Raw genomic sequence first — 18,197 nt, 5'->3', positions numbered from 1 at the left:
TGTGATACGCCACTACTGTTGCTAATAGTAACATCAGCGTTATCACAGAAGACTGTTTGCCCAGACACCCATTTGTCTGGTGAACCTTCAAAAGATATTCATTGAGCATAAAGATGATAATGAGCACAAGGCTGGTCTCCCAAGTATCCAAACCATCAGTGATCTCCTCCTAAAGAGGAGGAAATCCAGCTGGACCAGAGGAGGAATATGGTGATAAAGGCAAGGGGGAGACCTTTTGGTGAGATGAAGTTTCGCTTGTTCAGTGCAGCCAAACAGAGGCTACAGGTGAACACATCTGACCACCTATCTGCCAGAAGCGTAAACACCAAAGATAGAACAGAATTACTTAAGCCAGAGGGTGATATAGGTACAAAGCTAAATGACTACAGACTAGGCATGGACGTGTTTCTGCTGGAAACAGTAAAGTTTCAAACAGTGGGAGCAATGAGATCTGGAATACTTCCCCCAAGGTGTAGGCAGCAGAGGCCAGGGACTTGGACAAATACGAGGCTCAGTGTTGTATTTTGAAAAGGATCATACAACATGGTGATCTGCAGCAGCGGTAGCTCCTTGAAGTAAGAGGACCTTTCTCAAAATGGAGTGCCACCTACTCCAAATGCTTGCGTCAGACAACTACTTATGGTGTGTGCACACCAGAAGCCCAGAAGGCTGCAGACAGGTGGCAAAACAAGGTGAGGAAGAAGAACATGAAGGGCTAAAAAGGAAGCATGTACTTGAGGGACTGTCTGCTAAGAAATATCAGAATAAAACTGACTTATGGACCCTGTGCTGGTGATAAAACTGCAGCTGGCAATGCCTATAGCTGCTCTGCTATAATACAAATTCATTTACAGGACACAACTGGTCTTAGCAAAGCCAAATGGAGGGGTTACAGAGTGGATGTGTGTTGAATGCACTTGGTGGGATGGCAGACCTGATCACATTTGTGGTTATGTTGCCCTCCAACGGCTTGTCTGAATTCTGCCGTAAGTCAGCCAGCCCCCTTTGAGTGGTAAATGCCTGTGTTTTGCAGCAAATGATTTTAGTCCCATACATTGGGCTGCTGATTTAACTGCCTTTGACATCGCTGAGTACAAGCTGATGGATGCGCAGCAAGAGCGCACAGAGCAAAGAACAGACCTTTTCCAGCTGAACGTGTGGAATAAATCCTGAAATGCTGACGGCCACATTTAGTGTAAACAATCTGCACTCGCCCTTCTACCCTCGCTGCCTTTGACTCCAACAGTTTCAGATACTGGGAAAGTTCTGTTTTGAATGTAAGTACTTTCCCTTGCCCTGTCATTACAACAGGAAAATGAAACCGCCCACGTCCTAGTTCCCCCGACCTTTGGGGAAGTTCAGGGATCCATCCGGTAAGGAGAGCAGCAGCCACACTGTCCACTGGAGCCATCAAGGGACGGTAATGAATCTCAGGAAGACCCTGTGCATCACCACACAGCTTGTGTTGTACTGTGTTTCTGAGCTGGTTCTTGGGTCTCAGCATTTGCAGGTGGACAAAGTCCTAAAGCTCTGATGGGCCAAGTTTCATGCACACCACAGCATACCACCCTACTCTAATAGCCTTATCCTCACTTCAAGTCTTAAACAGTGAGACCAAACCCACTGCTGGCAGGTAACTCCACGTTCTCCATCTATTTGACCAACTGGGTCCTACCTGCGGGGATGCATGCAGAAGTGATGGAGCTAAGTGACTTTGCTGGGCAAATCCATCTGTGTTTCTGTTGTAGGGTTATCTGTGTTCCAGAATGGGGATGGAAAGGATGCCCAAGATGTTAAACCAGACCAGTCAGGACCAGGGGCATGCAAAATTCATCAAAATAGAAATCCTAGCACTAAAACAAACTTCAGGAAAAACATGGTCCTGCTCTACTGAAATCAGACGGTTTTTCTTCTCTGTCTCTGTCATTCAGCAAAGATTAAGTTCTTTCTTCAAAGACTCTTCTATATGGTATTTCCTACTAAGTAAATTTGGTCAGCAGACTAGCTTTCTAGATGCCTGTGGGCAATAATGGGAGCTGAGACACCCACCTTGCACGCAGACACCTACCCACAGATAACTACATGTCAGAGTCTTCATCTGTGAGCTCTGTCCTACGCCTAATCTCTTTGCACACCTGCAAAATATGTACTTGTTTATCATAGAGGCATGGATGAGAAGGAAATCACTACCGAGGAGGTATTCAGGGAAGGGGACTCAGGTAGGGAGTAGGGTGGCCTTGGAAGTGATCAGATGTAAGGGGAACGGGGCCCTTCTCCCCGGCTGCCTCCCGCAAAAGGCAGAAGCAACCTGCCATACAACTATTTCCTTCCCCTTTGCCTCGATGCCACTGCTTAGAGCTCCTCAGGGCTGGAAATACCATTTTTGTTCTTACAGCACTTGACACAAGAGGGGCTGAAGCCAGGACCAGAGCTCCTACGCACTGTTAAGGATCTCAGAGAGATCAGCCTGCAGAGTCCTGAAGGGCTGCGACCATGTGGTGTCACTGGACGTGAAGTGCAACACAATTACTCCCCAGAAATCCTGCTTTTGCAGTGCAGAAAAGAGGGAGAGATGAAATGCTTGAAAAACTCTGTGCTGCCCTTTTTTCCTCCCATATCTCTGCATGCTCAGCTCTGAGTGAGGAATAAACTGCAAGCAAATCCTGTAATGTGAAGTCTTTTTGTTTTGTTTTCCCAAATCTCCAGTCTGAGTGCATTATGGAGGCAGGCAGACAAGCCTGGGGCAGGTTGCCAGCTTGACTTCACAACGCATCCTCACTGCTTTCCGGATAATTCCTATGGAAGGGACCCTGGGAGCAGGAGTAGCCTATGTCTGAAAAACTTTTCTGGTGCAGTTTGAAAAGTCACTCCTAAAGATCTCAGCTTTAAAAGCAGAGGTTCACAAGTTGGGCTGAATCCAGGCCCTCCGCTGTCCGTGCTCAAACTAGGTCAGCGAGCAGCTGACGGTGCCTTCACTGTTGTGGTGTGCATGTGCATGTGCCTGGTGCCTTTCCAAACCGCATTTCCCAAATCACGTGTCGGGTGGGGATACCAGTGTCAGAGTCCTCACGTCTGACCCATGTGAGAGGTCTCTCACCTAGGACAAGAAATAGCACCACTGTCAGCTTCATGAGGCTACTCAGGGACTTGAAACTGGCTGTAAGTCTCTGTATTTCAGGGCCAGTCCCCTCTGTGATCCCCATCGTTACCCATGGGCTGTTTCTCAGTGGCCTATGAGACTGGCCCTAGGAAATCTGCAGCTGGAAAACAGCCAGGGATGAAATGTGGCATGAGCCTGCTGTGCTGGCCACCCTTCCTGTCCATCTGTCCTGGCCCTGGAGGGGTGGCAGCACCTGGCTCCAGACCTTCCTCCTGCCGCAGCGAGGGTTTCCCGTCCCTTTCCTTGTGGCATTGCCCTAATCCCCTTTGGCTAATTGCCATGGTGAAAGAGCCAGCATGCCATGAAGCTATCCCTGTTCCTTACTGAATACTACAGCAAATCATCTGTTTTAGACTTAGGATATGAATTTCCCTCTAAAGGATGCAGTGGGGGCTGTGCCCTGCTCAAGCACTGTTTGCGCAATTGATCCTTGTGTGGGAGATCTTCAAAGCTTCTCTATGCATTTCTTTTTTTCCCATCATGGACATCCCTTGGAGTATTTGCAGCTTGCTTCTTGTTGGTGCTTTCTGAGATCTTGCAATCTTGTGTTGCAACAGTCTTACAGCCACCAGCAGGGCAACACAGAATATTTGGGATTCTTCTGTTCAGGAGACCAGGCTAGATAACCCGTGTGATCTCTTCTAGCCTTTATCTTGCTGAGGGAAATCTGGATCCCATTAGCTATGTCTACACATGTCTAAACAAAAGAAGTCCAGGTCTTACTGCAGGCTCTGAACCCAAGTGGCACCAAGTAGCTCATGTTCACATTGCTAAAAGCAGCGTGTTTAGGCTTCTAGGGCAAATTTGTCTTGGAGAGAGCTAGCTGGAGCCCAGGCCAGAGTCGGAGCAAATAAGCAGTGTGGTAACCCAGTACTTGCAGTCTCCTCCTGAGCCTCTTTCCCTGATAGCCATAAACACGCTCACTGAGAGCAACGGGAAACGCATCTTGGACTCGATGGGGGCAGAGATTTCTCCCAACAGGAACCCCCCAGAGCTTTACAAAAGGGAGAGCAGGAGCAGCCAGCCCATCTCCATCGTTGTGCGGGGACGTTGCAGCCCAGAGCAGCCGAATGGCGGGTTTGTGTCTCTCGGAGCTGGGACCAATCCCGATTCCCCCAGCCTGGGTCCCACAACGCTGTTCAATCAAAGGAGGTAAGGTAATATCCAAATTGCTCATGGGCGCTCTGGATCTGCAAATGGGATTTTTCTGCTGCTAGAGGAGCGGGGGGGAGGGAATAAAAGTTGCATTTCCGAGGCCTTAATGACTGTGCTGTGAATTACAACAGGTTTGAAACATCGCAGGGGGGAGGAATGCCCTCTCTTTAGCGAGCCGGCAGTCGGTTTTCTGCCACCAGACCCTGTGGTTCTCTGGCTCCGCTCCAAATGCATTAGCTAAGGAGCCCTCTCAGAGAAAGGCTATTCATTAGGAGTAACTAAAAAGCCATATCCTGTTCCAGCCACTCCGGTAAATCCATCCTTGGGCTAATCACACCCATAAATTACAAGGCAGGGAGAAGTACAGTCTTCTGGTTCGGTGTGACAGTTTTTATACAGCACCAACACAGATAAAGCAGGACATGCAGAAGTAGCTGGCTGGTGTTTAAGCTACCAGATGACCAGAGGTATGTGAACAGTGCCTCAGTTTCTCTAGCTGAAAATGGTGATGAACAATGTTGAAACAGACTGGTTGTCTCTATCTCTGAAGATATTTGTGTGTGTTCCCCTTCCTTCTATTTAGTTCTTTGAATCATAGAGCTGGCACCACCCAGCACACATTGCATAGGAAGGATGTGAATTTTACTGCTCTCCCACGCAGGCAGGTTTCCTCACAGCCCTGGTGAGCAAATCGTTGACGCAATTAATCAGTGACCACCAGAGACTTCACTTTTGCGTTAAAGGGTCTGGAAGTCGCTTTGGAGGAAGGAAGAGGAGGGTATTTGGGGACACGTGTTCAGTAACAGGTGCAAAGGGCTTGGAGAGCTTTGGATGGAAAGTGTGTCATAAAGGCAAAACCTTCAGATGTAAAATCCCATCGTTCAGTGTCCCTAATGGCGTTTTAAAAGAAATATTTACAGCAAATAACAATGGCAATTAACTGCCAAATTGGAAAGCAGCTCTCCTGTGAAAGCAGCCAGCTGCTGAACTTTAATACTGAAGCAATTCCTCATGAACTACCCTCACTCCCAAATCCCCAAACCCCCTCAGCCACAACAAAATTATGAGCAGGTGGGTAAAAAAAAAAACCAAGACCATAAAATACCGCAGCAGCAGCTAGCACTTAGAAATCCTCCCATGAGCTTGAACGTTAGGAGAGAGAGGTGACAGTTACATTTTGGGGCTGAGCAAATTCTCCATTGCAGGGGCCACCTCGGGGAACCCCAAAACCCTACCATCTCAGGGGTGCTGGAGACCAAAAGGGCTCCCAATCCAGCCTTCCTGGCCCCTCGCTAGCCTCACCACATCCCATGCCTCTCTCTCTTCCTCCTCATTTCTCCTGCGCCTTTGCCTTCCCCAACTCCATTTCCTTGTCTTTGCCTCAACTCCAGGCCTGAAATTATAGGATTTGCATTTTTTTTTGCCTGCTGCCTCACATAGACACAAGTTACTATGGTCCAGCTGCTCCACTGTAGCTACAGGGGTAGACTGTCTCCAACCCCTCAGCGCCGTTCATGAGGTCCCTTGTGATGGAGCACCCTCACACAATCCTCAGAGAAGACCCTGCCCACAGGATGTTACCACCCAACAGCTGCTGCACGGTAACCTGGTGGGACACAGGGCTGGATGGGCCCCATCTGCAGGGTCCTCCAGAAGCACAGGGCACAGTCAGGTGCTTGGATTGCCTAAACCCTTCTCCAACAGGCTGCCAACAACCTATATGTTATTGCACACCCTTTATATTAAAAAAAGCAGAAAAATAATAATTATGCTTTAGAACTGCAGGAATACCTTGTGAAGCCTGGAGCAGACCCCATGTCAATGTGGACATGAAAGTCTCCTCCGGAGAGGACTAGCCCTGAGTTACGTGGATGTGAGATACTCTGCACTGCTTGGCTGGTGAAAGAGCAAAGATTGCTTCCTGGAACAGGCTGCATTTAGCTGGTGGATATAACTTTAGTGACAACCCCAACGTCATACCTGACATGAAGAAACCAGAGGGACACCCTGAACTTACAGGAGGTTGATCCAGGGGTTGAACCACATTTTCCTGTATTGAATTTCTGCTGAAAGAGAAATTTGAAAGGAAAACCCCGTTTTCTCAGCCAGATCCTGTCCCCATCAGTCACTCAAATTTGGGGGTGTATCTTAAACAGTAGAAGTTACTGCAGGAATCACTCAAAATCCCACCATTGTTCACAGAAAGATGATTGCTGATTATGTGGTCCTCAGATCTGAGCCTTTGAAACTACAGATTCTGGGATTAAGTTGTCATAAAGATATCTCTTCTCATGCGGAGAGGAAAAAAAAAAAACTAATAGATTTTCACTTTCTTTACTTTGCAACTGGGTTCTGTGATAATAATTGTCTTAACCTTACTACTACGGTCAAGGCTGGTTTCTACTGAACATAAGGAATGAAAGTTTCCAGGCAAGTTATACTATATCCTATACAATAAAACTGCTAAATGAAGCCGATTAAATTGCAAAATTAAGGACTCAAAAGACAAGGCCAAAGTGAAAGCTGCATTTGCAGAACTTCAGTTTCTTACATTTATAGTCTTTAATTTCATGCTCTATTTCTCTGCAGCTTGCCTGCCATACCAGTTGCACAGGAAGGGCTGGTGCTCAGCTGAGGAACAGCTATTCAGCATCTCCTTGTTGGTCAGTATGTGACTTCACGCCTTACAAACTCACCCTACTCAGCCCTTCTCTGATGACCGTATTATTTGTTTCCTCATGGGTATTTGAAGGCACTTATCACAGTGATGGTCAAATAATTTGCAGCCATAAATCTTTCTTTTCATAGCTCACCTAGGAAAGAAAGGTCCTTTTGACCCATTTTACTGTTTACCTACAAAGCATTATCAAGTATGCTTTTATTTTGGGTGTAGAGACACAATCTGCTGGTGTCACAGTGTTAAGGAGCACTTCATATCCTTAAAGTGTTACTCCTACCAGCTCCAGTTCAAAGTGTCAAACTTTTGCACACCAGGTCCCATATTTGGCTGCACAGGGAGATTCATCTCAGCCAACTGTAGATGTCTCCCGCACACATCCAAGCTAGTGATTTTGGCTTTCCTCAGAGGCACTGGGGAAACACAGGTGCTTCTGAGGTATGACTCATCTGACTGGTTTAGATGTCAATGTTAGGATGAGATGAACTGCAGTCTCAAAATATCTATCCTTCATTACTGGTTATCTAAGAAGCTGAAAAGTGATTAGCTGAAGACTGTACACTGTTGGTATCCACTATTAGGGAAGATCCCATCTCCTGAGACTGGCTTGGCACTGGAGAAGATGGGAAAAATGCAGGAATGTGCAGTAAAGGAGATGGCAGAGGAGCAGAAATCCTTATCAGCAATAATAAGGCAACCAGGAAATGGGAGATGGATGCAAAGGTCATTGCTTTCCAAACTCCTTCTCCAGGAAGGTCCAGTATCTCCAAACTACTCATCCTTGCCAACATCTCAGAAATGTGCTTTCTTTTCAGATGCATGTAACTTCACAGAAGTTGTCCATATTTGCCTAATTCCTGCACTTTCCTGACAGAAAGCATCTCCCAGCCCCAGTGGGGTAAAATATCAAGTTTCTGCTCAGACACATGGTACTGCTGGAACTTTTTAAATTCAAAGCTGTCACCATAACACTTCCTATAAGGAGCTGAACACTGTGTTTTTCCCTGCCATCTTTATCAGATACAGCTATCTCATTTTGTCTTGGATTTGGCAGAACAAATTCAGACTGTTACAAACACATGGAATGGAAAAGTTTACCAAATATAGATAACGTTTGGCACCAGAAACTGAGACCTTATTTCAGAAGGGTCCAGCAATCTTGATAGGACCATCAGCACCACCTGGAATACAGCACAGTAACCACATCACATAAAAGTCCTGATTAATCAATATGAGGATAATTTGGGTTGCTTTCCCAAGGAAATACATTTATTTTCTGAAAAGCCATGAGCATAAGTGATACATATATTCACTACAGTGAGCACACTTCTAATTAAGACTGCTCATAGGTAGCATGAAGCTCTTACAATGCTACTTGTCAACATGATGCAGGCGCAAGTACCTAGTTAAGGCTGTTTGTTGTGGCAAAACCCATTAAAAACAAGCTGATAACAGGAGACTACATAGCCACCCTGCACAATCACACCAAAGAGCATCTCCACCTTTCTACTTAGTCTTCGTTACGTCTCATTAAGCAGATTACCAGAATTAATAAGCAAATATTTACCCAAATATGTATTAATGAAGATAGATCAGGCTTATTAAAACTTCTTCCCAGAATATCCAGGACAAAGTTTTGCGTGTTCAAATGTAATAAAATCCTTGGACTCAGCTGAATATAGACGTAATATTATATGGTGCATTTTCACATTGGTTCCAAAATGCCTGTTGAGAGTTTTATAAGACTTTGCCCACTGAATCACATTAGTTTAAAAGTTTTCGATTTTCCTATTTTTTTTTTCCTGTTTGTGGTACATCTATTATAGTAACTGCCTCAAGACGTGTCAAGACACAGCAATACAAAAACAGAAACTTGGCTTTAAATAGTTTTATTTAGTGGCTGGGTGGGTGGACTGGAAGCAGAGTAATCCAGTATATAGGTCATGGGAGATCTGGGTCCTATTCCCAGTCACTTCACTGAGTCACCGCATTACTTTGGCCAAGCAGAGGCAGAGCATATATTCAAACTTGGGTGTCCAACTCATTATTTGAGATCCCAAATGCTGCATCTCTTGTAAACTGTCCTAAAACCCTCTGTTTCTGGCATTCTACATAGTGTAAGGGGTAAGAAGATGACCACACACACTCAGTTGGGCTCCAAATAATCACTTTTTGCTAGCTATTTCCAAGCACACACGGCCTGTTTCCCTGTTGTTCTGCACTCTGACGGCTTCTGCACTAGAGGACAAGGAGTGAATCGACACTGTCAAACGCCTTACCTACCCTGTTGCTCTGGAGTCTGGTTATCCACATGCCTGCTTGCAGTTCTCTCCTGGGCCTTTCTGCAAAATGCCAACATGTTCTCCTCTGCTTTTCCACAGAGTCCTCTCTAGACACACACACAGTAAATGCAGATCACTTCCAGTCTGGTCCCCTCTGCCTGAGATATTCCTCCAGTGCCGTCCCATTGGGCTGTGTGACCAGAGACTGTCCCACATGTACCTGTGCTACGTCCGCCATACATCCCTGCCATCACACCCTAGAAATGACATTCAGGTAGACTGCAATACAGCCCTAACGTTATTTCAGATGCTCTGAACTGAAAAAAATAATAATGCAGAGATCACCACATTTGTGGGCCAAAGAGGCACCACATACGCACCAGGAGAGACCTAAGGCCCCAAGCTATGCAGTAGGGACAGTCAGAGAAGGACAGACCTTGACATGCATGCACACAAGCACGTCTGCGCACCCCACTCTAGGGAGCAGGGATTCCCATGAGAAGGGTGCTGCTTGCAGAAGGATGGGGCCACTGGCAGGTATCAGACCAAAAAGAAGGTTTCCCAGTTCCTCTGTATTTTATTGTAGAAGGAAAAGGAAAGAAAGCCTTACCGATTCATGTCTGTCAATGTGTCAATAATTAAATAGGCAATACCTCTGCAAAGAGGTCTCCAGGTGGAACATGTCCCAGACTGTCCTACAAGTGAGACTGCCTTGCTCAATATTCAGGGTGGCTAGTGCACCAGACGTGGCTGGCATGAAGCAGGCAGAGGAGGAGGGAGGACATGGTGCTGCACTGCTTTCTCAGAGGATTCTTGCCATTTCCTCCTCCACACTCAGCCAGAAATACCTCTGGGTGGACGGCTATTTCCATGAGATGGCAAACTAATCTTGCTTCTGCTGCTCTTACCAGTTGGGACACAAATAAACACACAGGCATTATTCTGGCCTTCACCAAGGACTGAGCCCAGAATAAAAGCACAAAGACTGGTTAAGCAACAGAATAATTTGCTGGGGAAAGCAACGGATTTGACCTCACTGCAAGGCTTTAAGAACAGATTTGAAAAACAGGTTAGGAATGGCTTAGGGCTAGGTCACCTTTCCTCGAGAAAAGATGTGCTGGAAGAACCATCTATCCACAGTGATGTGATTGCAATTTGGTGTGAGCCTATTTGATGGTCACATCCTGTGGTGGAAAGCAGATGAGAAGACTCTTGCCAGAGATCATCTTAGATGAATTAAAGGGGAGCATGGCACCTAACAGGCTTTTGAGACTCTGGCCTGAATCTTTGCTGGCATTTTTAATGAACGTATAGTCCCTGTGGACCAGGCATCAGTGAGGGACATGCGGCAGATGGAGTGGTATATTGCAATTGCTCTGATTCTAGTTTGATTTGAAGCTTTGATTCTAGTTCAGCCCGAGGTTCAGACAGAAAACTTTCCCTGCACCATAGCTAATTATCTCAAAGCAATTGCCTGTTCTTTTTTCCATGCCAATTCTGCCACTTCCACCATGACTCAAAGTTTCAGGAGATATGAGAGACTACCCTGACAATGGAAATAATTACATGGTGTATCTTTCTCTACCCTCCTCTTAAATCCCACTTTTGATCAGGTCATGCTGTGCACAGCAAGACCAAAGAAGTTTCACTTTCTACAGAATTGTGTCTTGTGGTGAAGTTTTAGTGAGTACTTTCTCATGTCTAACAAGGGGCTGAGCTCACACTGCGATCTTCCTTCAGTGGAGGAGAGTATACAAGTTCCTGCTCCTTTGCTCATCTGCCCATTTTTATGAAGCTTGTAGAAACCTGATATACTGGAGACCTTTACCACTTCCTATGCAGTGAAAAAAAGCCAGGACGCTGCTTTTCTGAAACATATCTGGAAATGAGTACCAGCATCCACCCCAAACCCAGCCAAGTCACCACCCGAAGGCAAATGCGAGACCATGAATATGGAAGGTTTTGCTTATACTGATGCCATTCCTTTGCAGTATAATGCAATTCCTTGCATTATACTGAGATCTCAAGTCATTTCTGCTCTGGGTTGCCACTGTTTGGAGCAGGGGACAGGGTAGAGGGAACCTTGGGTTGTGGCCTTCACCGTTGTGTGCCATTAGCTATGGGTGCTGCTGTGCCTTTTCCACATTGGGCTTGACTTCCAACCAAATCCAAAGAATACCATTAGTGGGAATGCACCACCTGGGCTGGACTACACTTGCTAAAAGCCAAGAGGCATGGAGGAACGTAAATCACCATCTTGGGTACTGGCTAGTGCACTCTTGATCTCAAGGGACGATTGTTCCCTCCTGGATGCTTCTGGGGTTTTGACAGAGAACAGCTTTGCCTCTGTTCCTAAGATGGGCCTATGCGAGGCCCCATGGTGTCTTTGCATGCTCCTCTACCAGTCTATGGTGGCTGGGGAGCAGGGTTCCATCCCTCCTCCTATTCTTACTTATTTGCTCCTACATCAGGTTGGGAGAGCACATGAACTACCTATAGCTTTTATATGAGGGGTTCTGGCTCCTTGTTCCACTCCATAGGTGTCTACGGCAAGGAAAAATCCATCACCTAATTTGTAACAGGGTTTTCCATTAACAGAAGAGCTAGGGAACCTCACAGAGTCATGAGCCTTAAAACTGAATTCCTGTGTAGACTCTGGTATCTAATAAAGGCTTGAGCTAATACAGGGTTGAGCTTTCCTTCTTTGGGTATACTAGAGGATTTTCTCTCCCTGTTTAGTTCCATGATAATGTAGGTGTCACTTACCTTCAGGATTTCAAGCCTCTCTGAAATTCACAGAGACAGGGCAACGCTTTCAAAAATGGTTGGAGAAGGAGAACGTATACAGACACTCATCCACAGCGAACACCTCAGTTCCTTAGGAACCCAGGCACAGAACAGAGGTAAGCCAAGTTGTAGGTTCTTTTTTGGTTTAAAGATGTTTCAACCCTACATGCACTCATTTTGAGGAATTTGGAAGAGCACTTTTTCTTAAGAGAATTGGGACACCTCTGGAGCACGACAAATACAATGTTCAGCAGATAGACCAATATCAGGCAAGGATTGTAAGCCAGACAATCTTTGGGATACATATGGGATTTCTAATAACATCCTGGTATCTTGCTTCTATCAGACTTTAATAGATAAATAAATAAAAAATCCAGAAGAGGTTACATTTCACCTCTCTGCAAATACCTGCAGCATTGACACCACCAGCCAGTTAGATGCCCTGGCTGCCTTTGTAGTCAAAGGTAGAGGAACAGGCACATTTGACACCATAATTCATATCACGGCGATAATCCTACTCAGAGGTTGGACCTTCAGAGGCCCCTTCCAACCAGTATCCCCGTGATGCTGTGACTAGCTGAGATGACGTTGCTGATGACGGAGACGGCCAAAGTGAGATGAAACCTATTCTCCAAAGTCTAAAATACCGTTAAACCCTGGTCCACAGCTTTATGAAGCCTTCAATTATATTCTCTTGACAAATCTCTACTAGGGGAAAAGACACCCTGGCATGAAACACACATCCAGCGCCTGGGGTCCCTGGAGGATGCAGTTTGGTAGAGCTCTGTTACACACCCAGCAACAGATGCAACCCACACAAGAGTTGTGTGTCTGATTAGGATTTCATCTCTTGTTGAGCAAACAGCTTCTTAAAGAGTCACATTAGCCAGGCAAACTGTTAATTGTGTTAAAACTCCCGATGATGGCATCCTATGCTTGGGGACACGTATCACAAACCCAAGAGTGAGCTAAATTACTCAGCTGATAAATAGACTGTGGAGGTATTTGAGAGTTTGAGCTGATTTAAAGAAGCATGCCTGCAGATTACTCAAGCATGCAGAAACTACTGACCACACTTGGCACATACATAGATCCTGTTATTTAAAATTATTAGTTATTGCAGCTTCTCGGTACTGTTGTGATAAATACTGCTTCTGTTTTCCTAATGTGAAAACTATTCCACAGAAAGCTACAAAGATGAGTACAGATTAACACAGATGCTAGTGACAGAGCCAATACAGAAGTTTCTGATGGGTAAGTCCATGCTAAGTAGAGCTGGGAGTCTTTTTTCAGTTGACTAATTCACTTATCCCTAAAAAGTATAGTTAGTTCAATGAAAATTTTTGCAATTTTATGTCAGATAGAAAAAATAAAGTCAAAACATTTCATTTTGACATTTCTGGAACACTTTTTCATTTCACTTTAATGTGACAGTTCATTTTGAAATGTTTCTAGGAATACTTTTTTTTTTTTTTTAAATAAACTCCCATTCACCCTTTTCCTAAACTGAAACAATATGTTTCACTTCAGGTCAGGGAAAACATACTAGTCAAATGAAAGTGATTTTTGTTTCTCACCAGTGTTTCATTTTTATTAAAAATACGTACCAATATTTTTTCCAGTTGGCCCAAAATGATTTAAGTTTGTCCAACAAACAAATAAAAAAAATGATTCTACTTAAGCACTCACAGTCCCCTTTTCAAAGGGGAACGGATCCAAGGTGTTCCAACATGTAGATTTACAGTGAACTTGCTGATTTCCCTGATTTTCAGACCCATGTTTTGAGCTGTGAAATCAGAGATTAGAACTTGCAGAAGTTTCTGTTCTCCGCCTAAATAACATTGAATAAGTCTCAAATTTGAATAGGAAATTGCAATTAATAAAGTTGGGGGGTGTGAAATTAGAGGCAGCGTATTTTCTAGTCACAAAATAAATGGACTTTTTTGTGTTTATTTTATATGCATAATACAGCAGGAAATAAAGATCAAAGCCATGTTTATAAAGAACTTGGCAAGTTGCACACTTGGAAGAAGCAAATGGGTTCACAGGAGAAGCTTAAGGAAAGAAGTCTGGATTTTTAGCTGGTGTAAATCAGCATATCTCCTGTGACTTCAATGCAACTGTAGTGATTTACATCAGCTGAGGAGCTGGTTCAAGAGTTTCAAGGGAGGACACATGGAAAAACAAAATAAAGTATTTGCCTGATGTTTGTGCTCTATTCCTAAGTACTGGAAATAACTCAGAAGATCAGAAACCAAATTCCCAGCTTCATTAGCTATAGGACAGAAAGCTGGGAATAAGATTTAGAGCCGGTTACCACCTTTCTGATGGGCCAAGGAGGCAAGAATTGGGTTGGGGCTGTATGTCAAAGCCCCACAGCTGCCCAAAGAGATCAGCCTTCAACCACCGGCAACTCCATGACTCTCACAATCTCAAAACTCTTTTCAGGCTACAGAAATCCCCTGACATGCCTGAGCATAGAAAGGGAAACTGAGGCACAGTCAGTCTGGATAATTCACCCAGGGTCTTAGAGCAAGAGAAGCTCGTGGCAGCCCTACTGATCCTTGTCCCAAGTCACACCACACACCTCCTTGCTCACATAAGATAAAAACTCCAACAACAGCAGCAATGACTTAACCCCCATGGAAAGCTAAGATACGTTCACCAAATCCCATCCTCACCCAGAAACTGCAGCAGAGAGCTCAGAGGCAGAGAAGCAGCACGGTGAGACCAGAGACCCCGCAGAGCCAATCCACCACCCTAGGGAGACCTGAGCTTTCAAGGCACCATCAGTCCCAGGGCTGAATTATCCCACCTGAGGGCCGGTTCCTAATTGGGGGATCTCCGTTAGGTGTCTAATGGCCCTGGGCTCCAGCTGTGCCCTGGGGAGAGCACAGCAGTGCTGGAGGGAGACTGGTCTAAATCATTCCCTTGGTCACGGTGCTTTGTTTCCGTTCGCTTGAGAGGGAGCCTTGAGCTAGGAGCTTTGAAAAATCCGGATTAAAAATTGCAGACCTGGCTGTAATGTCTCCCTGGCTGTAGGATTATTCATACACAACTGCTGAGGTCCCAGGGGGCCCCGGGACCCACGGCTCCCACCCAGCAGACAGAGCCTCGGCCGGTGCAGCAGACCTCCCTGCTTTGGCGAGCTCTGCGCAAAGGCCAGCACCTACACTTGGAAGTTATTTTAACTTCTCCTTTTCCCCCACCGCAGTTCAGCTGCATCGCTCCACAGGGTTAACCCAGCCTCCTGAGTTACATGCACGTTTTTAAGAACTTGCCAAATATTAGGGCACAACCCAAAGCGAGCACCCACCGGCAGAGACCCCCCCCCCCCCCGGCAGGGCTGGGAGAGATGGGGCAGGACCTGAAGGTGCGACTCCCCCGGGAGGAGCAGCAGTTCCCCTTTGCGGTTTGCAGAGCAGGAACAGCGCTGGGAAATTGCCCAGGACCATCATGCCAGTGTAGATAAGACCTGGTCCTGGTCCAGATCCATGTGCGACATCAGCATCCCGGGAAGTCAACGGAGACAGGGAGGGCAGAGGCCAGGCCCCCACCCCAGCCAGACTGAAAGGGACACTTCCTAGCCAGCCATGCTCTCCTCCTCCGCACAGCACAAGCCGAATCCCAAATCGCCCTGGCTCAGCCCAGCCGCGCGGTGGAGGCCAGACACACCTAAACTGACCCTGGCCGTGACCCTGGCCGTGCCTCTGTCTGAAACACTCCCCACCAGAGGAGTTTATGCAGGGGGGGTTCAAGCCTCGCTCACTCTCCAACATCTTCATTGGTTCACAGCAGGGATGGGAGTGCCAGGCACAGGGAATCAGACCCAGGAGTCCTCCCCCAAATCGGGAGGAAGGGGAGGGGGGCAGGGGCTGCAAAGTTGTTTGGAGACCACTGTGTCATAATTACAACCTGTTTGAGACAAATCTGCTCTCTCCCTCCCCAGTCTTAACTTCATTAATTAAAATGCTGAATAAATAATAAATTAATTAAACCAATGATTATGTTGCTATTTTATTCGGTTGCTGTTTATTTTGATTGGTTATATGAACCTGATTAATAAATATTGAATAAGTGCTAATTAATTCAATCAGTCTGTTGCTGGTTTGTTCACCTATCTGTTATCTATCGCTTGATTCCATGCATGAATCACGTCCAGAAAGTTTGTCCCAAGGAGCAGGTCCCCGGGGGCACAGCCACAGGCAGTGGGGTTGGGATGGGGAATGGAGTCACTTACCGAAAGGCAGAACGAAGAAGAAGGGGAACCAGCAGAGGATGAAAACACCCACAACGATGGCGAGAGTCTTGGCCGCTTTTTTCTCACGGGAGAACTTGAGGAGCCGCACGGAGAGAGAGCTCCTGAAGTTGTGCCCCTTGCTCCGGGTGCTGGAGAGAGGCTCCTCCAGCACGCTCCGGCAGTGGATGCGCAGCACCACCTCCATGGATTTATTCCTCTCCTTCTTGACCCCTGCCTCCAAGCTCCTGGTGGTCCGCCTGGCCACCACGTAGATCCTGAAGTACATCACCAGGATGACCATGAGGGGCAGGTAGAAGGAGAAGAGGGAGGAGAACAGGGCATAACCTGGCTCCTCTGTGATGCTACAGATGCTTTCGTCTGGCGGTGGTGGCTCCTTCCATCCCAGCAGTGGCCCGATGGAGATGACCATGGAGGACAGCCAGACCACCACAAGGATGACCCCTGCCTTCCTCTCTGTCATGATGGTGGGGTACTTGAGAGAGTACTTGACGCCGATGTACCTGTCCACAGAGATGATGCACAGGCTCATGATAGAGGCAGAGCAGCACAGCACGTCCACCGCTGCCCAGATGTTGCAGAAGATGCGCCCGAACACCCAGAAGCCCAGCACCTCCAGGGTGGCGGAGAAGGGCAGCACCGTGGTGCTGAGCAGCAGGTCGGCGATGGCCAGGTTGACGATGAAGTAGTTGGTGACCGTCTGCAAGTGCCGGTTGCAAGCCACGGAGAGGATGACGAGGATGTTCCCCACGATGGCCGAGAGGATGAAGGCGGCCAGGAAGACCCCGACGCCCACCGCCTGCACATCCAAGGCGAAAGTCAGCGTGGTCCCATTGCCCTCGGAGGGGTCCTCGCCTTGCAGCCCCCAGGACTGGTTGGCACCTTGCCCCGTCCGGTTCCCACTCAAGCTGGCATTGCTCAGCTCGGGGAAAGTCATTGTAGAGAAAGTCCGGGCTCCATGGAGGGCGACGCGTCCGCGGCGAAAGCGATGCCGAGGCGCAGCCCCCCCGGCATGATCGCCCGCAGCCCCCTGCGAGCCTCGCTCAGCACCTCGCCCCCCCTGCCCGCGGCGAGGAGGGAGGGAGGGCGAGGCAGGGCGCCCGGCTCCCCGCCACCCTCGCCACCCGGCCCCTCGCCCCCTCGCCCCGTCTCACGTCGGGCGGCGGCCGCGCTGCCCCGCTGCCTGCCCGCCCCGGCCGCGCCGCCGGTCGCTGCCTCTCGCCCGAGCCTCCCGCCCGGCCGGGGCGGCAGGGAGCGAGGAGCCCCCCCGCCGCCCTCGCATGCTCCGGGGGAGGCCGGGGGCCGCGCTGGGCACCGGCCGGGAGGGCTCCGCGGCTCCGGGCGGCTTCTCCCGGTTGCAGGGGAGAGCTCCGGGCGGGGAGGGGAAGGGGGGGGCTGTGGGACGGGCTGGGGAGGAGGAGGAGGAGGAGGAGGAGGAGGGAGGGACGGGGTTTGGGGGGGGCGGGTGGCGGGTGTCAAGAAGCCTTAGCGCATCAGGTGCTGCCGGAGGAGGAGGAGGAGGAGGAGGAGGGAACTGCTACTTTGCAAGGAGAGAGACCCCCCTCCCGCCCCCCCCCGCGGAGCCCGCGGAGCGCTGCGGGCGGAGAGGGGCGAGGGGCGGGCGGGGGAGGCCGGGAGCCCCCTCGGGGGAGGCCAGACACCCACGCGGGGGAGGGCGGGAGCCCCCTCGGGGAGGGCGAGCGGCCGCCCGTGGGAGCCGGCGCCCACCCGAGGGAAGCGGCGCGCGCGTGGCTGCTCCGCCCGCCGCCGCCGGGGGGCAGCAGAGGGCAGCGTTTGCCCGCGGCGCTGCGCGGCGCGGAGCTGCGCGGCGGCTCCGGCCCCCCGACGGCTCCCGGTCCCCTGCCCGGGTTCAGTGTC

At 48.4% G+C, this 18,197-nt stretch overlaps 1 protein-coding gene across 1 annotated transcript in view; it reads right to left on the bottom strand.

The window, feature by feature from the left end:
• Nucleotides 1-17,424, bottom strand: part of ADRA1D (adrenoceptor alpha 1D) — a 47,120-nt gene extending 29,696 nt beyond the window's left edge. Inside the window, exon 1 of the mRNA XM_013952602.2 lies at nt 16,302-17,424. Coding sequence (XP_013808056.2) covers nt 16,302-17,256 — 955 coding nt within the window. The 5' untranslated portion in view covers nt 17,257-17,424. The remainder of the gene's footprint in view (nt 1-16,301) is intronic.
• Between the last annotated feature and the right edge of the window lie 773 nt (nt 17,425-18,197).

This window comes from Apteryx mantelli, chromosome 5 (assembly GCF_036417845.1).
Source record: "Apteryx mantelli isolate bAptMan1 chromosome 5, bAptMan1.hap1, whole genome shotgun sequence".
Lineage (NCBI taxonomy): Eukaryota > Metazoa > Chordata > Aves > Apterygiformes > Apterygidae > Apteryx > Apteryx mantelli.
Note: the sequence above shows the minus strand (reverse complement) of the source record. Positions and strands in the feature narration are given on the sequence as shown.